At 29.7% G+C, this 24,977-nt stretch overlaps 3 protein-coding genes across 8 annotated transcripts in view; all 3 read right to left on the bottom strand.

Annotated features, from left to right (window-relative positions):
* Nucleotides 1-2,989: 2,989 nt before the first annotated feature.
* On the bottom strand, nt 2,990-12,412 carry LOC138933624 (odorant receptor 22c-like). 3 transcript variants are annotated; one of them, XM_070296472.1, is made up of 13 exons: nt 12,033-12,412; nt 10,310-10,456; nt 9,534-9,719; nt 9,249-9,344; nt 8,816-8,982; nt 7,357-7,476; nt 7,111-7,228; nt 5,217-5,307; nt 4,971-5,087; nt 4,814-4,904; nt 4,373-4,515; nt 3,239-3,371; nt 2,990-3,152 (listed from the first exon to the last, which is right to left on the bottom strand). In XM_070296472.1, the coding sequence occupies exons 4-13, from the start codon at nt 9,313-9,315 to the stop codon at nt 3,099-3,101; spliced, it is 1,101 nt and encodes a 366-aa protein (XP_070152573.1). In that variant the 5' UTR covers nt 9,316-9,344; nt 9,534-9,719; nt 10,310-10,456; nt 12,033-12,412; the 3' UTR covers nt 2,990-3,098. The 3 variants fall into 3 exon arrangements, with proteins under 3 accessions (XP_070152573.1, XP_070152571.1, XP_070152572.1); XM_070296470.1 differs by having other exon boundaries at nt 5,217-5,484; XM_070296471.1 differs by lacking the exons at nt 9,534-9,719; nt 10,310-10,456; nt 12,033-12,412 and having other exon boundaries at nt 5,217-5,484; nt 9,249-9,401.
* Nucleotides 12,413-12,498: 86 nt separating this feature from the next.
* LOC138933625 (odorant receptor 4-like) lies at nt 12,499-18,482 on the bottom strand. 4 transcript variants are annotated; one of them, XM_070296474.1, is made up of 9 exons: nt 18,264-18,482; nt 17,869-17,988; nt 17,631-17,748; nt 14,692-14,959; nt 14,441-14,560; nt 14,286-14,376; nt 13,838-13,980; nt 12,761-12,893; nt 12,499-12,676 (listed from the first exon to the last, which is right to left on the bottom strand). In XM_070296474.1, the coding sequence occupies exons 1-9, from the start codon at nt 18,405-18,407 to the stop codon at nt 12,623-12,625; spliced, it is 1,191 nt and encodes a 396-aa protein (XP_070152575.1). In that variant the 5' UTR covers nt 18,408-18,482; the 3' UTR covers nt 12,499-12,622. The 4 variants fall into 4 exon arrangements, with proteins under 4 accessions (XP_070152575.1, XP_070152574.1, XP_070152576.1 ...); XM_070296473.1 differs by having other exon boundaries at nt 12,499-12,695; XM_070296475.1 differs by having other exon boundaries at nt 12,499-12,695; nt 17,869-17,981; nt 18,264-18,427.
* Nucleotides 18,483-22,857: 4,375 nt separating this feature from the next.
* The window catches only part of LOC138933631 (odorant receptor 10-like), a 6,592-nt gene continuing 4,472 nt past the window's right edge, over nt 22,858-24,977 (bottom strand). Inside the window, exons 7-9 of the mRNA XM_070296490.1 lie at nt 24,741-24,883; nt 24,415-24,547; nt 22,858-22,992 (exon numbers count right to left, since the gene is read on the bottom strand). Of these exons, the coding sequence (XP_070152591.1) occupies nt 22,939-22,992; nt 24,415-24,547; nt 24,741-24,883 (330 nt within the window). The 3' untranslated portion in view covers nt 22,858-22,938. The remainder of the gene's footprint in view (nt 22,993-24,414; nt 24,548-24,740; nt 24,884-24,977) is intronic.

The following is a 24,977-nucleotide window of genomic DNA, read 5'->3' on the forward strand; positions in this document are numbered from 1 at the left end:
AAGAACAAGTTCCGGATAAAAGATGCTTTTTTACAAAGAAAAACTTCGGCCCGAAGTTTCTTCTTTTATGTAATGGCTTGAATTCACTTTTTGCGAAGCTGTAGATTTTTGGGAAAATCAATGTTCCTCTCTTTTCGTGGATCCGAACGCACAATACATCGGCATAATTACTAATTTGTGTATAAACGAACGCGATCGTGTATACGTAAATATGAAAATTAAATTAAATAATTTACAAAAAACTTTGATAATGATAATTAATACAAAGAATAATAGGCAATAAGAGTCAGTGCGGTATAAAAAAAAAAACGCAAAAAAATATTAAAATATCAACTAAAGAAAGCGAATGTCTCGATCCTTTTTTTGGACCTTCATTACTAAACGGTAAGTTACATATAAACCGGAAACATAAAAAATAGTTCGGAAATACGTGAATAAAACGTCGGTGTGAAGATATGTCAATGTAGTCAAATTCAAACGCAATCAAAAGTCATCATCCAATTGTAGAGGAACGCGCCCGAATATGGGTAAACATATTATATATAGGAGAAAATTGGGTAAAACCGGATAAGCGGGTCAAACCGGGTACCTCTGTTTTTTCATAATAAGTGCTGCTATTTATGGCTATATATTTATGGCTTGTGTTATTAGTTGTAAATTGGCGCCATCATTATTTTAAAACAAATCGTGCCCCTGTGCACACGATATCTATTTTTTAATAGAAGTTGAAAGTTTTTAGTCCAAAAACGATCGATATTAAGGGAAGAATCGAGTCATCTTGCACTTTTTCTATATAGATCATCTGTTTCGGTAAATGCAGCATTGCATTTTGTATATATTAGAGAGTATATCATATTAGTTTTGATCAGAATATACAACCGCCGTATTTGTTACTTTCCTTGCGTTAGGGCAAAACCGGGCACTTACACATATCATGTAATGAAAAGAGGAAGAATGTTATCCTGATTTTGTCTCCCTATAAAAAATAGTCGGAAACGAAAACTAACACTCAGAAAAAGAAACCACTAAAAAAAGAACTTTTTGAGACCCCTAAAGTTAAAAAATTAAATAAGGAAGTCCTGCAGCAATGTCGAACAAGAGAATATCTTTATTTATAATTTTTATCAATAGAATATATCTTTATATTGTATTTTGATTAAAATAAATATAGATTTTATCTTATCCGGCAAGCGAAAGACTCGGGTTCGATTCCCGATTCAGCGACTTGGCCCCTTTTCTCGCCTTCGTCTCTCCCGGGGGGTAAAGAAGGGTTATTATAAATCTCGAATTGAGATTATTTTATTTTTAGAAATCTTGGTATAGGACCAAGTAAATTTCGTGCCTTGTGCATATAATCATTTTCATAGAAAACTTATTTTTCTATGGATTTTTTTTTACTCTCAGATTTTTTGTAAGAAGACAAATCCAAAAAAGTACCCTACTTTCCCCTATATTAAAAACATACATACATACAAAGTGCTATCGAAAATTTTCCAGACTTACTCTATAAAAAATGTTAGGCTTATTTTATTTTACAATTTGCCTTTATCCCCTTCGAAGCAGCCTCCTTGTGACTTCATACAGTGATCCCAACGCTTTTGCCTTGCTTCAAATATTCCCTGGAAATCTTTTTGCTGTAGCATGTAAAAAGCATGTAAGAAGCACTCTCTGCGATTTGGTCTCGATCTTTTGTACCGTCTCGAAACCTTGAGCTTCAGTTTTATTTTTGGGAAGAAAAAGAAGTTACAAGGGCTAAATCTGGTGACGATTCTCATAAATGACAATGTCCGAACGTCCATCCCATTGCCATACGTATATCGTTAGGTGGTTTACAATATAATGATGATTAAGGTTGACACGATGGATACGGTCATAAAGATGGTGATAAACGAAGGTTAAAAAACGAAAACAATGAGAGAAAAGCTAATACAACAAGTTCAGTTAATTTTTACATTTAATTCAAACTTTGAAATCGAATTCAAATTTAAGTTTCTCAATTGATCAATTTTTAAATTTTTGGTAAGATTTCCATTACATAAAAACTACGTACAAGTAACAAAAAAAGGTCGTAAAACAAAGTCATACAACTAAATACGATAGGAAAAGCAAATGCGATAAGATTAATTAATTTTTAAATTAAATGATTTAAAATTCTTATTCACAAAAAATCATCCGAGAATTGTGACCAGAGAGGATTGTCCAAAATACCAACAAAATTTGTCAAAACACAAAGTTGTCTGAAGAAGATCAAATTTTGATTTTCGATGTGGCCATAAGCCGATTGTGAGTAGGAGGATCCGATTCAGTTTAAAATATTGAATCAACGCAGATGAGCTTACTGTGCGAGCATAGAAAGTGGGATTGCAGAGAAATTAATAAAGATTCAATCCTATCCCCTCTTTTTTCTTTTTTGGATAAAGTATTTTTGAATTCTTACTACTTCTTTTTAATTAAATTCAAAATTTAGAATAAATTCTGTCATAAATTATCTAATTCATGATAAATACTAAATCGTACAAAATATTGTGGAATCGAAGCTCTTGTAATTTAACAATTTTGTAAGAAAAGGCGATTAAGGAGTAAGCGATTAGTTTTTACATGGGAGGAAAATTAGCGGAGGGAGGAACAAATAAAAATAAAATAAAACGTGTCTTATTTACAGCTTTAAATAGACATTTTTATAGAATAAGTCTGGAATGACACTACCTCCTTATCACAAGGAGGGTAGTGTCATTGGAGATTGTAAAGTTCTGGTGAGGGGCACGCGGGAGGTAACTCACCCGTTGATAGATATACTGATAGATTCGATATTCTTCTTGCTATCTTATATTCTTCCCAAAGTGTGTTTTGATATTTTTACTAGTTCCTGAGATATCTCGGCTGATAGTTTTGAAATTGATATACTGTATTTCATAATACAAAACAGGTATCCATTACCGAAAGATAAATAATTGTGAATTTTTTATTTCTTGATTATTGAAACAGTGCAACAGTCAAAACACTACTTTTTGTCGGGGTGTATTATTTAATTTATGCGAGATTTATCAAACATGGGAAATATTTTCCAGGCGATTTATGCTGGTTAGTGTATCTTCGCATCATTGCTGAGTAGAATACATAAAGGTAAAGTAAGACATTGATGCTTTTGTTAACTGTAATAATAAATAATGTTTCTAATATTGCACTATGGAACATGTAAGCTATAAATATCGCAGTTCATGATATACAATATTCTTACCGTAGCGAAACACTGTAACGACATTACAAACAATCCGGCGATATTTACATCGAAAGTTATACTGCCTTTTTGTAAAATAAAAAGTATCATTTTCTGTGTATGTAATGGTGCCATATACCATCGAACATTGTATCTATAAAATAATATGATACACACATTTAATGATAAACTACTAACAAAGAAAATACACTTTATACTAATATACAGGGTGTCCTAGACCACCAGTACACCCCTTTTCTTTCAAAAACTAAGCATTTTAGAGAAAAACGTTTTGAACAAAAATTGTATGGTTTTGAAGGGAACATAAAATGGTGTCATTGGTTTGACCTTGAGTGCCCTTTTCAAGGCCAAGTCAATATGATCGATGTTGTCTTAAATGGAACCCCCCATTTTTTATTGCATATTCTTGTAGCTTATCTCGAGAACTTTTTAAAACACTATAATAAAGTATTGTTTCATTAAGCACTTTTTGAGTTATTTTATATTTTAATCTGACATATTTTGATATAAAAAATAAAATATTTCGTAAAATATTCAGTTTTCGATAATCTTACCGTAATACTTTTATGTATAGAATAATGAGACGAATCAATTAGTATAAAAAATAATTGTTTTTAAGAAAATTATTCGCAATATATTTTTTAAAACAATTATTTGTTTTTTTTTGCACTAATTGATTTATCTCATTATTTTGTACATAAAAGTATTACGGTAAGGTTATCAAAAACTAAATATTTTACAAGATATTTAATTTAATTTTTTATATCAAAATATGTCAGATTAAAATATAAAACAACTCAAAAAGTACTTAATGAAAAAATACTTATAATGTTTTGGAAAGTTCTCGAGATAAGCTACAAGAGTATGTAATTAAAAATAGCGGGCTCCGTTTGAGAAATTAAAGATGTCCTTGACTTGACCTCAACGATGCCATCCAAGGTCAAACCAATGACACCATCTTATGTTCCTCTCAAAACCATACAATTTTTGTTCAAAACGTTTTTCTCTAAAATGCTTACTTTTTGAAAGAAAAGGGGTGTACGGGTGGTCTAGGACACCCTGTACATACAATATATGCAATTGATATATATAAATATATATATATATATGAATACACATAAAATTGTTTCTTACGCGGTAGAATATACGTTATTACTGTAATTTGTAACCTCTTGACCGATATAATTAGTTAGAAACATATATAAATAGATAGCAAATACAAATGACAGATGTAATAATAGTGCTTCCTTATTTCCAAGCGATGCATTATAAAAAACCTAAAATCATTGTTGTGATTATACCATATTTCTTATGTGTTTAACAATTACTCATGATAATCATAATTATGATATTAAAAATTATGAAGATAAAGTCCAAAAGTTTGTATGTTAAGATCTAATCCTTAAAATTTTCTGATTTCATAATTAGCATAATTTGGTATCGACATTCTCATATTTTTTATATATTATTTTCTGTTTATATTTATTGTATATATTAATTTTTCAAATTCGATTATCAGATGTCATTAATATCCCGTTTAGAAATAAGTTTCAAAAACATGAAAGAAGCACTTACTGCAAAAATATTCAGGCTCAAAGAAATTACACAAAACATTATTAATAACAGAAACGAGCCTTCAAAACTAGATATCAACATATCGATGAACCTTTAAAATAAATAAGATATTATTACGTACAAAGTGTTATATAATTGTTATCACACGTATACCAACTTCATAGCCTTGCGATGGATTTCGACGGCATAAAATATTTTTTTATTAATCATTGTCTGATTCTTCAGGTTAATATTTTTGAGCATTTTTGTCGACATTGCTTGCTCTATGCGATAACTGTAATTAAGTTGTTCGCTGTTAATATGTAATTCTCTCAAAATGGTATTGATAAATTTAAACGCGAAATAAATAAAAATTTTGTTTGCAGCCATACATTTCATGTTCTTTCCTAAATTCATTATTTACCTTGCAATATGAAACATTCCACATGCGTGTATAAAGCATCCTAAAATCATTGTTCCCGTCGCTGTCATTGTAGTCCCTCCAATACAAAGAACTGCATTTGTATGCAAGAAAATTAAAAAAATATATTTTTCCTGATCGATAAAGTATTCAGTCGTGATTTGTATTGCCTGATTCTGTATTCGAGACTGATTTATGTGCAGAACAGTACCAAAAATCTGTGGCCAAATTGGTATTAAAATAGCAAACAATATGCTGCATATGGCCAACACTAAAAACATTTAAACGAAATAATTGTAAACATTGACTCTTTTGATATATATTATTTTTGCATAATTCTCTCTCTCTCTCTCTCTCTCTCTCTCTCCTCTCTCCTTTCTCCTCTCTCCTCTCTCATCTCCCACCCCTCTTCCCTCCCTTTCCTCTCTCGCTCTCCTCACTTCTCTTTCTCTTCCATCTACCCTTCGCTTAACCCCTTCCTTCCCTTCTCTCCCCTCTACCCCTTCCTCTCCCTCCCGACCCTCTCCTCTCTCTCTCTCACTCTGTCACTCGCTCTTCTTTTCCATCTCCCTCCTCTCTGTTTCTCTCTCGCTCCCTCACCCCTCTCTCTAATAACGTACACTATATAATATTTTGTATATTTTCAATATAATAATAACAAATAGTAAACATATTGTATACAGGATATTCCGAAATTAAATGTCAAGACTTCGAAAGCATATAGAAAACCGATAGGCTAATTGTAAGAAAAAAGTTTTTTAAAGATTTGCTTGTTTTTGCTTTGTTTTGGAAAAAATCCCCCAAAAAACAAACAAATGAGTTTTTACATATATTATAGAGGTCACATTTTTAAGTAACACGTACTTTGAATTTTGTGGCGCTCTCTTCTCGTTTCAGAGGCATGCGATTTCGAAGTATCATAATTTTCACAATTATTTCTATGATCTTTTCACTATATCTTTCTTGCGTGTTTATGATTTTTTGTTTACATTTGCGTCACTGTCAGTATATTTTCGCTAAGAATTTCTTTCGTGTTTACGAGTTTTTATTTAAACGTCAATTTAATTATGATAAACGTATTGATGAATTTTTTAACATTATCGCAGATGTATACATCCTCCTACAAATGATTTATAAAAAAAAAAAAAAAATCACTTAATAAGATATAAAAAATTGTATATTTTGTACTTTTTTACAATTGCTACTCCACGCAAAGCGAGGTTCAACGCAAACCTATGTGTTTAGTTTTTTGATAGTGGCGGCCCCCCCACGGGGGTGGGGGAAGGCGGAAAGTACAGTTTCTACGCATATAATTTTTAATACGAAGTAAGATTCCACATGGGTTTACAACTTTCCACTTTATATTTACACATTAAAAAGTATATGCGTGGAGACAGTACGTTCCGTCCTCCCTGCGGGGGGGGGATCCACTATTAAAAAACTAGACGCATAGGTTTGCGTTGAACCTCGTTTCGCGTGGAAAATGGAAAACTCCAAGGAGCTTCGTTCCCGGAAATGTAAACAAACACTTTTTCCTCGTCAGTTTTACACAAATACAACATAAACAAACTTTATTTTTTCTTATTTTATAACAGAAAAAGCATTAAACCTGTGAAACTTCAAAATTGCATATCTCTGGAACCAGAAGAAAGCGCCACAAAATTCAGAGTTCGTGTTACTTAGGAATGTGCCCTCTCTAATATATGTAAAAATGAAAACGATCCGTGAGGTGTAATTTAATGTAAACATTTACCATATAATATTTAAGCTAATTATAAAAGTTAAAATATAGTTGATCAAACTAATCTAAATATTTAACTTTTCTCACGATTGGAATCTTCAATTGGAATTGTTCAATTTCATGATATGTAATAGCTAGCAAGAGATACTGTCTTACATGTAATAATAGCAGTACAACGTCTTGTATTATATCCATACTTCTTAATGATAGCAAGTTCATTTTCGTCTTTTAGTTCATTACAAATACATTGTAGTTGCTTCAACAAATTTCTCACCTATCAAAATACCAATATTTAATGTTGTTTTGGAAAAATTGGAAAAGATTTTCATATATAAAAATTTAATTATTAGAAGTTATTATCAAAATTATTCATTTGTATAAGTCGATAAACAAATGACTTACGTGATGTGTGTTAATCCAGAACATGTTGTATATAATTACGTAGAAATTAAAGATTATTGCAGTAGAGAAAACTTTGATAATAAAGTCAACAGTGCATTTTGTGGTTATAAATGCTGTAAACTTCAAACAATTAATTTAATAAAAATATTACATTAGGGAAACATTATTCTACATTTTACTAAGAGATTAAAACAATAATATGTTTTGTAATATATGTATAATAAATATACATATAACATATCAGGGTGAATCATTTTAATCAATACACGCAAATATCTCATAAAATAAGCAAGATGGAAAAAAATGTTTTGGACGAAAGTTGTAGGATTCAGAGAGGGACATATGATGAAAATATGGACATGACCTTGAGTGCCCTTTTCAAGGCCAAGTCAATATGATCGATGTTGTCTTAAATGTAACCCCCCATTTTTTATTGCATATTCTTGTAGCTTATCTCGAGAACTTTTTAAAACACTATAATAAAGTATTTTTTCATTAAGCACTTTTTGAGTTATTTTATATTTTAATCTGACATATTTTGATATAAAAAATAAAATATTTCGTAAAATATTTAGTTTTCGATAATCTTACTGTACCGTAATACTTTTATGTACAGAATAATGAAACAAATCAATTAGTATAAAAAAATAATTATTTTTAAGAAAAAGTATGTAATTATTTACGATATATTTCTTTAAACAATTATTTGTTTTTTTCTTTACACTAATTGATTTGTCTCATTATTCTGTATATAAAAGTATTACGGTAAGATGATTGAAAATTAAATATTTTACGAGATATTTTATTTTTTATATTTTTATATCAAAATATGTCAGATTAAAATATAAAATAACTCAAAAAGCATTTAATAAAAAAATACTTTATTATAGTGTTTTGAAAAGTTCTCAAAATAATCTACAAGAATATGCAATAAAAAATGGAGGGTTCCATATAAGAAAACATCGATTACATTGATTTGACCTTGAGAAGATTACTCAAGGTCATGTCCATATTTTCATCATGTGTCCCTCTCTGAACCCTACAACATTTATATAAAACATTTTTTTCCATTTTACTTACTTCACGAGATATTTGCGTATATTGATTAAAATGACTCACCCTGTATAATAACGTATCAAAAACTTTAATATTTATTTATTTATTTATTTATCTAATTATTTATTTATTTACCTATTTATCTATTTATTTATCTATTTATTTATTTATTTATTTATCTATTTATTTACTTATCTATTTAATTATTTATCTATTTATTTATTTATTTATCTATTTATCTATTTATCTATAACCATTGCTATGTATTCTCTCTATTATTAATAATTAAATATAAAATTTAATCATATTTAAAAATTTTGATAAAAGTGAGCGTTTGCAATAATTAATAATGATGAGATGTGTGGTACTGGATATTATATAATAATACGATTAAAAGTATTACCTGGAATATAACAAAGCTTGTTAGAATACCAGAAAACAAGATTATCTGAAGCCGAACGAATTTTGATATCGGATAGGGCCATAAGCCGATCGCAAGTAGAAGAATCCGATTGAGATGAAAATGTTGAGTTTCGATGCAGATCATACTATGCGAGTATAGAAACTGGACTGCGGAGAAATTAATAAAGACTCACTTCTATTCTCTCTTTTTTCTTCTTCAAATTAAGTATTCTTGAACTCTTATGCTTCTTTAGAATAAATTCTGTCATAAATTATTTAAGTCATGATAAATGCCAAATTGCAGAAAATATTATGGAAACAAAGCTCCTATAATCTAAAAATTTTGTTAGAAGAGGCGATTAAAGGATCAATTTTACATGGAAAGAAGTTTAATAAATGAGTATTTTACATAATAAAACACATCCATCACGTACCATTTAGATCGGAGTTGCGCAAGCGCAATCGCTTTGTTTTCAACTCACGCGGAGTTATATGCTTCATTCTTGTGCGTGCACTCGTGGAAGGACTTTCTAAAGGAACAGAATCGATACGCTTTACGTGTGCTGTCAAATTAACTATAAAACTATCGCCGACCAAATATAAGGTACGGAATTGTGATACAAAGTTTTCTACATTTAGAAACAAGCGAGACTGAATAATTGTTGTTCTTAATTAAAACACATATGCATGCTTTTTATATTATTTTATATAATATTTACATTTATTGCATATTAGATTTCATGTAATATATCACTTTGTGCTTTATACGAAGTAGAAATTAATGCACCGAAAGATTGCAAAAACGTTGCATAGCTCTTACATCGAAACATTGTAATATTGCACGGATATTGCGAAATGTTTCTGCAATGTTACTGCAAGCCTGCGGCAACGTTGAAATGTCCGCCCTTAGAAATATTACAATGTAAGACTACAGTAATATTACGGGGCAATCTATTTGTAATATTGAAATACGTTGCGATAAATATGCAAAACGCTTTATATTTAGATAAACTTTGAGAATATATAAAGCCATCCAAAAGAGATAAGAAAAAAGATTTGTGCACTTATTGTAAATTTGCGTAATTACAATGAGTTTTTTCTTATCTCTGTTAGATGTCTTTATACAGATGTCTTTATAAAGTTTATCTATTAAATTTAAAGCATTTTGCATATTAAAAAATTATTATTAAATTTTTCGTTTTATATAGAAATGGAAACTATTAAACAATTTTCTGTTATTTAATTAACATCGCTATTTTATAAATAATTTACAAGTTTCAGAAATTGATAATGATTAAATAATTTAATTCATAAAAGTTAAAATTTTATTTATATAAATATCAAACTCTATTTTACATCTTAAGTAGATAATAAACGGATAATTCGATCTTTCTTGTATTAATTTGTCCGATTTTTGAACAATCAGTTCAATATCTAAATTCCCTGTGTTGTGATCGTATCATACAAATTATATTGATCAAAATAGTTATTATACCTTTAATCAAGCGACGCAGTAGCGTCGCGACGCCAAGTGTATGAAAAAATTTGTTCCAGCTTGTCAACGGTTTGCCTATGTACAGGGGCCGCTACCAAGTAGCAATAATAGCAATTTCGTTTTTGTCATTTAACTGGTTACAAATATCTTGAAATTGTTCCAATAAATATTTTACTTATAATAATAATCATAATAAAAATATCCAATATTGTTTTTAATTCAAAAATTTGAATTATCACGTTTAAAATATTTATTTATAGAAGGGATTTATTCGAACAAATACAATGAGTAGATTCAACTTATATTATGAGCATTCACCCGGAAGGAATTGTATTTAATCACATAAATACTAAAAAACATTGCGGTAGAAAAAACTTTAATGATAAACTCAGGTGTGCACTCTGTAGTTATAAGTGCTGTGAGCTACAATCAATTAGTATATTGAAAAAATTGCATTTAAAAAGACACGGTATTTTTATTATATTAAACAAATAATATAATTGCTTCATAAAAAATATGTATATAAAAAAAAAATTTAATGAAATATCTATAATTATCGGTGATATATTACATTGTATTATCAATATTAAAATCTGATTATATTTAAAAATTGCGTAAAAGAGCGATTGTTACGACTGATCATATTAGTTAGTGCATATTGTATAATAATATTGTTAAAAATATGCACGCGCATGGAATATAATAAAGCTTGTCAAAATGCTGAAGAATAAGATTGTCTGAAACCTAATGAGTTTTGTTCGCTGATCAAGCCATAAGCCAACTGCAAATAAAGGATTTCTATTGAGATTAAAATATTGAGTCTCGATGCAAATCATTATTGTGCGTAGCAACAAGAAACGTGTTGGACTGCGAAGAAATTGGTAAAGATTCGCTTCTATATATGTCTCCTCTTTTTTCTTTATTAGATTAAGTATGTATTCTTGAACATTTTCAGCTCTATTAGAGTAAATTCGGAAAAACTTAAGATTAAGCGCGATCTCACCGATTTCAATGACCTTGATATATGTTGTCAAGGACATAATTTTGAGTAACTTTTTCTTCTAATTTAATCGTCGCTCGTTGCTTATTAAAAAGTTATTAACAAAAAAAATTTGAAATATATTAAAATACATGCATGGACAAAAACGGCCCCTCTGCCGCTGCCACCCCCCACCACCGTGTATGTGTGCGTGCGCGTGCGCGCGCGCGCTTATTTCGTCGACGTTACAATTATTGTGAACAAATGGAAGCTTTTTTCAATATTATAGCAACTATGTATTAAATATCTGAATAATATTGACTGAAATATATAAACCTACTTAGTTCATTGTAATTCTCTATTATTATTTTTTTTTTGGTTTTATGACGTAAAAGTTGATAATTCATGCGAAAATGTATGCAGTTTTAAGCATCAATTAGTTACTATTTTTAATTGTTCATAACTTTGTAGTAAATAACGAGCGACGATTAAATTAGAAGAAAAAGTTACTCAGAATTATGTCCTTGACAACATATATCAAGGTCATCGAAATCGGTGAGATCGCCCTTAATCTTAAGTTTTACTGTAAATTTTATTATAAGATATTTATCTCAGAATAAATAATAAATTGCACAAAATATTACAAAAACAGAATTTTTGTATTTAACAATTTTATGAGAAGAGGCTATTAAGCGATCGATTTTACATGGGAGGAAATTTAATAAATGTGTATTTGATACATACAGATACTCATTGTCAGGTAGCTATGCGATCGAAGTCGGCGAAGCGCAATCGTCTCTATTTCCAGAAGCATGGTTCATATGCTTCATTCTTGTGTTTACGCTTGTAGCGAACACTTGACTTTGGAGAGGTACGTCACAACGATCCGAGTTTCACATATATTGGCAAATAGCTACGAAAGAAACTATATTCTCGAAAGAGTATTATATAAGGTATCGTGGACTATATTTGTTTAAATATGCAAATGCTAATTCCGAGTACATTTGCGGTCAACTGTATATTATAAAATATCATTCATTGTATGTGTGTATGTTGCATGCTTTCTCGAGACATATATGACGTATTATATATGAATATATTTAGCATAATGTACTTAATTTAATAATGAAATAGATGTCTGTTTTCGGAAACAAAATGATTGTGAATTCTTGACTTTATTATTTTATAAGTAGTGCAATAATCAAATCAGTATCGTTATGATGATATATTAATACGTTTTCCAACATTTTTTTATCGATATTATATATTTTAATCTTTGAAACGCGAAAACTAAATCATAAACTATATGTATGTATAGATAATATATCTGCGCATTACTCCTCCATAGAATATATAACGGTGAAGTAGGACATTGATGTTTTTACTAGCTGCAAAAAGATAAGTCCTCTATTACAATATTAATATGAAGCATTCTTTCTTTCCAAATCCGTACTATAATTTATAATTTTTACCGTGGCGAAACACTCCAAAGATGCCACAATCATTCCGCTGATATTGAGGTAGTAAGTTCGGCTACCTTTTAACAATACAAAGAGTATCAGCTTTTGTGCCTGCAATGGTGCATTATACCATCGACTATTGTACCTATGAAATAATAATTACCTGATAAATATTTGATTAATTAATAATAAAATACATATACAGGGTGTCCCATTTTTAAAGTTCCACCCTCATAATTTTTCAGGATCAACGTTTGAAGGAAAACGACTCGGATAAAAGTTGTAGGGAACAAAGGGGCTATCTAATAGTGACTTTGGATTTGACATTAAAAGTCATTTTCAAGGTCATTTGAAGGTCCGTTTTTTAAATAGGACCCCCTATTTTTTATTACATATTTTTATCGCTTATCTATAGAGAGCTTTCCAAAACACTATAATAAAGTATTTCTTTATTAAGAACTTTTTAAGTTATTTTATATTTTAATCTGACATATTTTGACATAAAAAATTAAATATCTTGTAAAATATTTAATTTTCGATAATCTTATCGTAATACTTCTATGTACAGAATAATAGTATAAAAAATAATTGTTCTCAAGAAAATTATTTACAATGCATTTTTTAAAACAGTTATTTGCTTTTTTTGGCACTAATTGATTAGTCTCATTATTCTGTATATAAAAGTATTACGGTAAGATTATCGAAAACTAAATATTTTACGAAATATTTTATTTTTTATATCAAAATATGTCAGATTAAAATATGAAATAATTCAAAAAGTACTTAATGAAAAAATACTTTATTATAGTGTTTTGAAAGCTCTCGAGATAAGCTACAAGAATATGTAATGAAAAATAGGGAGTTCTATTTAAAAAACAGACCTTCAAATGACCTTTAATGTCAAATCCAAGGTCATTATTAGATAGCCCCCTTTGTTCCCTACAACTTTTATCCGAGTCATTTTCCTTCAAACATTAATCCTAAGAAGTTATGAGGGTGGAACTTTTAAGATGGGACATCCTGTATAGAATATATTATATATATTATATCTATACACACAATTGCGTGAACAATATATTTATATCTTACGCTATGAAGTATACGTAATTGTTGTGATTTGTAATTTCTTGCCCGACATAGTTAACTACAAACATATATAAAAGAATGATAGATGCAAGTAACAGGTGTAATAAAAATGCTTCCTTATCTCCAAGAGATATACTCTGAAAAATCTAAAACACATCATTATTGTAACTATCATTTTTCAAATCATTACAACAACTTAGTTTACATTGAATATAATAATGATAGAGAAAGAAAAAGTGAAAAATACGAAGAAACAAAATTCATATGCAATGATTTTTTAAATTTACAATTTTATAATTAACATTATTTGATATTTGTATTATCAATCATTTTTATTGTTTTCTGATTTCATTTTTGTCATTTACAAATTTTTTAAATTTTGCTTATTGCAAAATGATATATATGTGTGTTGTTCAACACATTTAGTTTTAAGAAATCGAGAAAAACTTACTCCATAAATATTCAGGCTTAATGATATCACAATAATTATTATTAATAAGAAGAAAGAGCCTTTGAAAGTAGACGATAAAAATTCACAAAACCTTTAAGAAAAATAGAATGTGATTGCAATAATCACTATATAATTATTATCGCATGCATACCAACTTTATAGTCTTGCGATGTATTTGGACTGCATAAAATATTTTTTTGTTGTAAATCATAGTCCTCTCCTTAAGGTTAACATTTTTTAACATTTTGATGTTCATTATTTGCTCCATACGATAACTATGATTAATTTATTTGCTGTAAATATGTAGTTCTCCCAAAAGTGTATTGATAATTTCAAACAAGCAAATAACTGAAGATTTTGTTTGCAATCATATACATCGTGTTCATTCCTAAATTTATTTTTTTACCTTGCAATTTTAAACAATCCACAGGCGTGTATGGCGCATCCTATGAGCATTGTTCCCGTAGCTGTCAATGTAGTCGCTCCAATACAAATAACCGTGTTTATATGCAGTAAAATTAAATAGAAATATTTTTTTTGATCGACGAAATATTCAGTCGTGATATGTATTGCCTGACTCTGTATTCGAGATTTATTTATGTGCAGAACAATACCGAGGATCTCTGGCCAAATTGGTATCAAAATAACCAAAATTGTGCTGCATATGGCGAATACTAAAATCATTTAAATGAAATAATTGTAAACATTGCTCTTTTTATTTTATGATATATTTTATTTACGCATAATTCCCTCCTCTCCTTTTCCCTCCGTTCTCCTCTCCTCCACCCTTGTCTTCTTCCTCACCTTTTCTCTCTCTGTCCCTCTCCCTCGCCCCTCCCTATCGCTCTCTCTCTCTCCCTCACATTTCGCTTTTCTTTTATATATATATATATATAATCTTTGTGATAATTTGAAAACTGACTGTGATATGTTCTATATTTTTAATATAGCAATATCAAATAGTAAACACGTTTTTAGTGTATATGTATTGTTATGTTCGCGGATTGATATCAGTTAATCGAAAGCGTGCAACATCACAAACACTTTCAGAAAGGAAAACACTCACTAAAGAAACACTTAAGAAACTTTATTCTAAGATAAGATAATACGAGAGAAACTGTAAGGAACATTTTAAAAGAACGAAGCTGTCACAGAAACGCGCTCGAACGACTCAACAGCTAAGGTTACGTTAGGTTAGGTTAGGTTAGGTTAGGTTAGGAGATCATCTTCAATTTCACCGCGACAAGCGGCATAATATCGCGACACGAAAACATAATACAGGACCGTATCAACTGTCTCCCCTCTTCTTTAAAATTGTCGTCCCGATAATTCATCAGTGCTCCAAAATCTTGATCTCAGGATTCTCAGCAAAATTCTTTGTTTTACTTCAGGTTTCTGCTCCACCGAGCAAACATTGTTCTGGATCCCGTTGATCTTTAATGTCGATTTCAGGGATCCCTTAACGAACTTTTTTGCTCTACCCTGAGCTGCTGCCATAGGTTACCCGAGCAATTTGTCTTTCTAAAGTCCATCGACTATACAAATTTCTGGTAATCGCCGATTTTTCTCTTTACACTCCAGTAACTACCCATAGAAGCGTGTCCTTTTTCTCTTGGAATCTTTGGACAAGGAAGGGAGGGAACTACCATAAACCCGTCGTTCCAAAATAGAATCCCCAAATTTCTGCCTTGGCATTCAACGGGAAAACCACGGATGAAAAATCGTATGTAAAGCAGTCTTCACTTAGAAGAAAGAAACTTTTGCAGATCAAGTGGTTTTATTTAAAATTCCACGTTCAAAATTTGCTACAAGAAGGGAAGACAACAAGACAAACAACAAAATTCTTCAATAACATTGTTTTCAAATTATCTAACATTGTCCAGATATGTATTTTTATCTTTTATCGTACTCCAATCTTAAAATTTTTTAATCAAATTTGTCTTTTATGATAAGGGACCAATTTATCGGCAGGAACGACTTTATTTTTATATTTGTTTGACTTTGGAATTTTATAAGTAGCATCACTAAATTTTTTTTTATTATCCTATAGTTCTGTAAGGACCCCCTTAATTATTTTGTAATTTAGGAGTCCTTTCTTCTATTCTTTGAGACGAAGATTTTCAATTTCTATTATCCCGTCCAAAACAAATCGTCTTTTTTCTCTTAAACTCGATGCTAACGCCACAGTTTTTAACGAATCATTCCTAGCATTCACTACCGCTGTCAAACTGAATTGTGCAAAATTATCACAGAGGGAAACATTTCCACCATAAATATCCGGTTTTAATTTAAAGTCCAGTTTATTAGAATTAAGAGTTCCGTGATCCCTCTAACGAGTTTCTGTTTTGAAAATGACTTAGCTGGTTATCCCGCTGCTGAAGATTTTTCCTCATCTGACGGATCTTCTCGTTTCGCTAGCGCAGGAGTGTGTTAAATTCAACTTGTTGTTGCTGTGTCTCTCTGAATTTCTGGACTTTCTTTCGCAACATAAAGAGTTATCGCCGCCCTCAATGGATCAGAAATCGCAGCTCGAAGGGGCGTCGCACCACACAAGATTCTTCCTTTGTCACTCTCGTGTCAAATTGAGTCTTATTGCTCTCATTATAATGATTGCGTTCGTTCATCTCAAAAAAAATATCGCGTCGTTTTCTATCCCCAAAATGTTACGTCCGCGAATCGATATCGATTTAAAAGCGCGCGACACCACTAACCCTTTCAGAAAGAAAAACACTCACTTAAGAAACATTTAAGGAACTTTATTATAAGATAAGATAACACGAAAAAAAATACAGCGAGAAGAGAGAAAACAATTTAGAAGAATGGAGCTGTCAATAACGTGTTCGAACGACTCAACAGCTGAGGTTAAGTTAGGATAGGTTAGGTTAGGTTAGGTGAAGAGATCATCTTCAATTTCACCGTGATAAGCGGCATAACATCGCGGCACCAAAACTTGATGTTCAAAGGATCATAACAATATATATATATATACATATACATGGGTCAATCCGGCATCAATCGTATCACCGATCGTGTGCAGGTAGAGCAGATAAAATCGAGAAGAAAAGTCCTTTACCATTTTTTTCTATAACACTTAATAAATGCAGCGGCGCACACTATCAGGCGCGCGGCTCACCGACGTGCGCCCGGCTAAAGATCGGCGCTGATTGGCCAGACTTTACTCAATAATAACTCGTTTATTCAATGTTCTAGAAAAAAATGGTAAAGGACTTTTCTTCTCGATTTCATCTGCTTTAGACTAATGAAAATATTTAAATTTTCTCAAGATTAAAATTTTCTCAATTTTATATAATAATATATAGTAGTTGGCAAGAAATACTGTCTTACCTGTACATGTAAGTGTACAAAATTTTGTGTTATTTCCACACTTTTTAATGATATTAAATTCGTTTTCGTCTTTTAGTTCATTACAAATATATTGTAGTTGCTCCAACAAATTTCTCACCTACCATCACAACAATATTTATTACTGTCTTGGAAAAGTTAGAAAATATTGCCATAAATTGTTTTTTTTTTTTTTTGAAATATTTGTTTGTACATTTACCGTAATAAAGAATTAACTTACACGATGACTGTTAATCCAGAACATGTTGTACATAATTACGTACAAACTAGAGAATATCATGGTACAGAAAACTTTGATAATAAAATTAACAGTGCATCTTTTGGTTATAAGCGCTGTAAACTTCAGTCAATTAATTTATTAAAAACATTGGATTAAGAAAACATTTATGTTTTACTAAGATTTAAACAATTATCTGTTTTGTGATGTACAATAAATATTAAGAACGTATTAAAATTTTAATATTTATCTATTGCAATTGCAATATATTCTATTATCAATAATTAAATATAAACTTAGATCATAATTAAAAAATTTTGATAAAAATGAGCGTTTGCTATAATTAATAATGAGATGTGTGTAATGCATATACTACGATTAAGAATATGGAGACGTACTTGAACTATAACAAAGCTTATCAGAATACCAAAAAACAAGATTATCTGAAGTCGAACTAATTTTGATTTCTGATATGGCCATAAGCCGATTGCGAGCAGGAGAGTCCGATTGAGATTAAAATGTTGTGTCTCAAGGCAGATCATTGTTATTCGAACATAGAAACGTGTAGAAATGCGGAGAAAAAATAACGATAAAGATTCGCGTCTATCCTCTCTGCTTCCTTTTTTAAATTAGATATATATTCTTGAACATTTCCCGCTCTTTTAGAATACATTATATCATAAGTTATTTAATTCAAAGTACCAAATTCCACAAAATATTATGGAAATAAAACTTTAGTAATTTAAGAATTTTATGAGAAGAGGGTATTAAGCGATCGATTTCACATAGGAAGAATTTAATAAATATGTATTTTACATATACAGATACTCATTGTCAGGTAGCTATGCGATCGAAGTCGGCGCAAGCGCAATCGCCTTTTTTTCCAATGGCATGGTTCACATGCTTCATTCTTGTGTTTACGCTCGAAGCGAACACTTGACTTTGGAGAGGTACGTCACAACGATCCGAGTCTGACATATATTGGCAAATAGCTACGAAAGAAACTATATTTTCGAAAGTATTATATAAGGTATCGTGGACTATATTTGTTTAAATATGCAAATGCTAATTCCGAGTACATTTACGGTCAACTGTATATTATAAAATATCATTCATTGTATGTGTGTATGTTGCATGCTTTCTCGAGACATATATGATGTATTATATATGAATATACTTAGCATAATGTACTTAATGTAATAATTAAATAGATGTCTGTTTTGGGAAACGAAATGATTGTGAATTTTTGTCTTTATTATTTCATAAACAATGCAACAATCAGAAAACAAAATGAATATTATTATAATGATGTATTAATTCGTTTTTCAACATTTGTCGATATTATATATTTTATTCTAAGGAGAAACTAATTAATAATCACTTTTTTTTTTAATAATTATTTTTATGAATTTACTTTTCATTAAAGATATGACGAATTTAAATTTTAACATTTTTTCTTATGCATACAGAATAGTCAAAGATCAATAAAACAGATTTTTTTTAAATTTTCATTAAATCGGGCAGCGCTTGATATCGCACAACACATCTCCTTAATTGATTGTTGTAATTGTGGCAAAAATTTTCTAAAAACTTGTGAAATTTTATTTTAAATCTGTTGCACGCTCTCTATTTTGAAATGACGTTAAAATTGTATTGGCTTGGAGTAAACACAAAATCTCTTTTAGAACTTTTGCAACGAGTAGTTAAAGTGCCATTTAAAAATGTTTAATTGTTATTCTCTTATCTTTTCTGGAAAATATTATGACTCTTGCATCAAAAAAATTGAAGCTCCTTGATTTCATAAAAATATATCATTTTTTCTTTTTAAATAGAAAAAAAATGCGAAGAAATATTATTTATTTCGTGAGCACACTGAATAATTTTTACAAAATTGATCAATTTGATACATTAAAAAAAAAAAAAATAAACGAAAAATTTGTTTGTAGTTATATTTGTATAATTATTTCAAAAGTTATTTTTTTCATTTTGTAATTTTAAACATTTCATATACATACATGATATATCCTACAAGCATCGTTTCCGGTCAACGTAGTCATCCCGATACGAATAACGTTTTTATGCGGTAAAATTAAATAAAAATATTTTTCTTGATCGACAAAATACTCAGGCACTGTCTGGCGTTGCTGAGACTTGTTTATATTCAAATCAATATCAAGAATCTATGACCAAATTGACAGTAAAATGGTAATAAATGCATCGAACATAGCTAAGAACATTTAAATGGAATAGTTACATAAATAGGAATTCGAATATTTCAAATATATCAATATTTTTTTTAATATTTTATTGTTTGATGCTTTAATTATTTTTTTGTTCTAATATTTTCGCAAAATATTAATTGTGAAATTTTGTATATTTTTAATACAATAATACATATAATTATAATTCTATTAATAATTAAACAGATATAGAAGTATGTATAAATATTTTCTATAATGCAATTTTTATAATTTTTTATTTTAATAGAAATATGATTAATATATGTAGGTTAAGAATCACAAAGTGATTAATCGGATTAATTGAAATGTCCCATACAGCACAGAACATTGCAGCAATATTGCAGCAACATTGCAACATTGCCGCAATGTTGCTACAATGTTGCAATATTGTTGCAATGTTGCTGCAATGTTCTGTGCTGTATGGGGTTTAATTTGTCCCGCGATTGTAATTTATCTAATTTCACGTGTAATCATTGCTATGAAATAATATCTCACATATAGTTGTAAAATATTTCTCGCGTTATTTTTCCACACTTTTCAATAATAGCAAATTTGTTTTTGTCTTTTAACTGGTTACAAATATCTTGAAGTTGCTGCAATAAACATTTTATCTATAATAATAATCGTGATAATAATATTTAACATTGTTTTTAATTCAAGAATTTAAATTATCGCGTTTAAAAAAATTATTTATTCAAGAAAGATTTACTCGAGCAAATGTAATGAAAAGAATCAACTTTAATTATGAGCGTTCACGCAAAAAGTGTTGTATATAATCACATAACGATTAAAAAACATTGCGGTAGAAAAAACTTTGTTGATGAATTCAAGTGCGCAGTTTAAAAAAAATACGGTTTTTCTAAATTAAATAAAATAAAAAGGGCAGTAAAAATAGTTTATCGTAATCTATCGATATGAAACAAAGAACGTTTTGGTATTACTTCGGGCCATCTTTTTCTGTTTTATTTAACAAATAATACTTGCTTTATAAAAAATATGGTAATTATTCAGAATCACTGCTCCCCATCTGCAAATGGGCTGCAGATTTTTTTACGGACTTTTTATGTTTAGAAGGAAATATAAATAACCATTTTCAGTTGGGGGAAAACCCCAAAAAAAAAATTATAGACCAAAGTCATAAAGGATTTTACAACTTTCCACGCAAAGCGAGGTTTCCACCCAAAGCGAAGTTCAACGCAAACCTATGTGTTTAATTTTTTGATAGTGGAACCCCTCCCCCCTCCCCAGCAGGAAAGGGGGCGGAACATACCGCTTGCACGCGTATACTTTTTAATGCAAAGTGAATTTCCACATGTAGAATTTCACTTCGCATTAATAAGTATATGCGTGGAGGTAGTATGTTCCCCCCCTCCCTTCTCTCGTGCGGGGGAAAGGGAGGGGGGCTCCACTATCAAAAAAATTAGACATGTAGGCGTGTTGAACCTCGCTTTGGGTGGAAACCTCGCTTTGCGTGGAAAGTTGTAAAACCCATTATACCTTCAATCTATAACTATTTTTGGGGGGGCTTCCCCGATTAAAAATTGTTATTTACATTATTCTCTAAGTATAAAATGTTGTCAAAACAATTTGCAGCCCATTTGCAGGTGGAGCCGTGATTCTGAATAATTACCAAAAATATGTAATAGCTATATTTAATAACTGAAGAGAATACAAAATATTGAAAACAAAGCTCCTGTACTTTAACAATTTTATCAAGGAAGGGAGGACGATCGATTTCACATGGAAAGAAGTTTGAAAGTGTTTGTTTCACGCATGGAGAAACATACATAGAGCAGCTTCCCCATCGAAGTCTGCGCAAGCGTCGAAATGCTTCTTTCCAGCGACGCGGTTTCATGCTTCAGTCTTGTGCGTGCACTCGCGAGGGATGTTTCACTTTGAAAAGAAACGTCTATCGATTCGCGTGTGTGTCGTGTTGGTTATAAAATTATTACCAGTGGAATATGAGGTAGGACAATTTTAAACTATGACTCTTACTAATAAACAAAAACTTTTATTATATATATATATATATATATCCAATAAAAGTATTGAAAATTTTTTGTTTTCCTTATATCTATTATATTATAAAAGCAAGACAAGTGACAAAATTTTATGAACAGTTATTGATTATCTACCTTTATTGCATGTTATCGAATTTGTCATAAGATGCCTTACAAATTATACATATTATTCCATTTGAAAAAATAAATAACTCATATAAATAATATTTAAAAAAGAACTAATTAAAATTTTTGTTTATTAAATATACAGATCTTTTTAAGCAAAAAAAAAATTTTAAACTTTTTTTATATAACTATTATTTAAAGAAGTAACCGAGTATATACATGTTTTTGCTTTTTTTTTGTTTTCTTTTGTAACATTTAATAAAAAAAAATTTTGTCTTTTCTGGTGGTGTACACGTGATCTTATTCCATATACAATATATACACGGATTTCACATACATACACAAAGACATTAGTGGATATTTATTATATTTCTCATAGAATACTTCTAGACAAAGAGTCTGATATCTCGGCGGAATTACTATTGCATTTGTTAGTTTACGATGACGTAATTTTAACGTGTCTCGATTACTCTATATGATACATATGCTTTATTAATTTATTACGGATAAAGAGTACATGTTTTCAGAATTTATTGTAAACATCGTCACTTTACATGCTTTTCTATTTCCTTAGCAATTACATATTTATTACAGTATTATTTATTATTCGGTTAACTAATCTACTTTGTAGATAAATAATTAATATCACTCAACTATCTATTTCCATTATTGCTATTCGATTAAACTATTACTCAACGCATCTTGTATCAAGTCCGCATAGAATAAAGAACGGTAAAGTATGATAGTACGGTACTCAATAACTGTAATAAGTTACATTTCCTCGTTTAATTTGTTATTCCTTTTATTCGTTAAACATATTTTACGCTTTCAAAATATATAGTGTTTCATTTAAGTGTATACACTCAGTTATTGTTATTTGTTATATAATAGAGTTATATATACATATAAAAATTTACAATAAAAGTTTTTGTAAATGTTTATCTTTACACAGCCGATTCCAAATGACTTTCTGTCGACCTTAACATTGACCTTGATCTTTAAAGAGGTCAGGATCATTGTCCTTTTCCGTCGTTCGGTTAATAAAAAAAAAGTTCCGACTTAAACAATGTTTATGATGTCTCGTATAATTTTTGAGATATGCTTACATATAAATATTAAGTAAATCTTCCACATAGAGGCGACTGCACGAAATTTTTTCGTTCCATTTTTATATACTCTTAATTAAACATAGTAATTTTATGCGTGTAATAGTGACGCCGAGTACATTGTTTGATTGGTATATAAAAAGTGGCGGCCACAAATTTTCGTTTTAAATAAAAAATTGGTTAGAGTTAGTTTATATCTTCCGGAAGTGGAGATCCTCATAAGGGGGAGTCCATTGTGTCTATGCATATATTTTACAACGCGAAGCGAGATCCACCCCACAAGTGGATGGAAAAGTGTATGCGTGGGCGCAGTGGATTTCTCCTGCAAGAGAGTTTAACTTCCGAAAGATATAATCTGACCCACAAACCTATTTCTGATTTAAAACTAAAATTTGTGACCGTCACTTCTTATATACCAATCAAACAATGTACTCGATCAATATTGCACGCACAAAATTACTATGTTTAATCAAAAATATATAAAAATTTATTTTTTCCCAACTTTTCGTTACCAACCGAGCGGCGGAAAATGTCAATAATTTTGACCTTGACTTCCTTAAAGATCAAGGTCAACGTCAAGGTTAACCGGAAGTCATTTGGGATGGACTGTGTAAAAATAGACATTTATCAAAATTATTTTATTTATAAAAGATTATATAATAATAAATAATTTTTAGCAGTATTTTGTAAATAAAGGTTAATAATAAACACTTTTATTAGAGATATTTTGTTTTCTCGCTCTTATCTATGTCTTATAAAAGCAAAGGATAATATTTTATGATGAATTATTGATTATTTTACTTTATCGAATCTATCATAAAATATTTTACACATTTGTAGTGAAATAAATATATTATTCCATTAAAAAAAAAATAAAACTTATATGAATAACGTTAAAAAAAAAATAATTTAAAATTATCGATTAAGTCACATTATACATATAGATCTTTTTAAAATAACTTTTTTATTTGATAAATTTTTTATATAATTCTATTATTTAGAAAAATAACTAAATGTATACACACTTAGACCAAATACATACAGTATATTCTGATACACATATGGTATATCTCTTACCGTAACTGCACCTTCCAATGATCCCACAATCAATCCAGCAATATTTAGACTGAAAATCTTGGTACTTCTTTGCAATAAGAACAGTATCATTTTTTGTACGTTTAAGGAAGCTGTGTACCACTGAATATCGTATCTACATGATAATAAATGATAATAATGATCAGAGAGAGGAATAAGAAAATTTATCAATTATTCCTGTCACATGCATATATACACTTATTATATGTTTGTTTTTTCTAAATTATAGTAATTATGATTCATTTTATTTTAATAATCCGCAAAACGAATACGCGTACGTAATTATATGATATAAATGTTTTTCTTACGCAGTTGCAAATACATCATTATTGTGATCCATAACTTCTTGTGCAACATAATCGCCTATAAATATATACGATATGTAAGTAGTCACGCTTATTAGAGGTAACAAAACCTCAGTATCATATCTAAATGTCAGCGCCTGAAAAAGCTAAAGTACGAATGCAATAAAATCTTGGTAAGAGCTGAGTGTTAATTTTAAAGAAAATTTCGAATCAGATATAACTGGTCGGCAAGAATGAGGG

This window comes from Polyergus mexicanus, unplaced genomic scaffold, assembly GCF_030449975.1.
Source record: "Polyergus mexicanus isolate NDT 795.1 unplaced genomic scaffold, iyPolMexi1.0 SCAF_5, whole genome shotgun sequence".
Classification (NCBI taxonomy): Eukaryota; Metazoa; Arthropoda; class Insecta; order Hymenoptera; family Formicidae; genus Polyergus; species Polyergus mexicanus.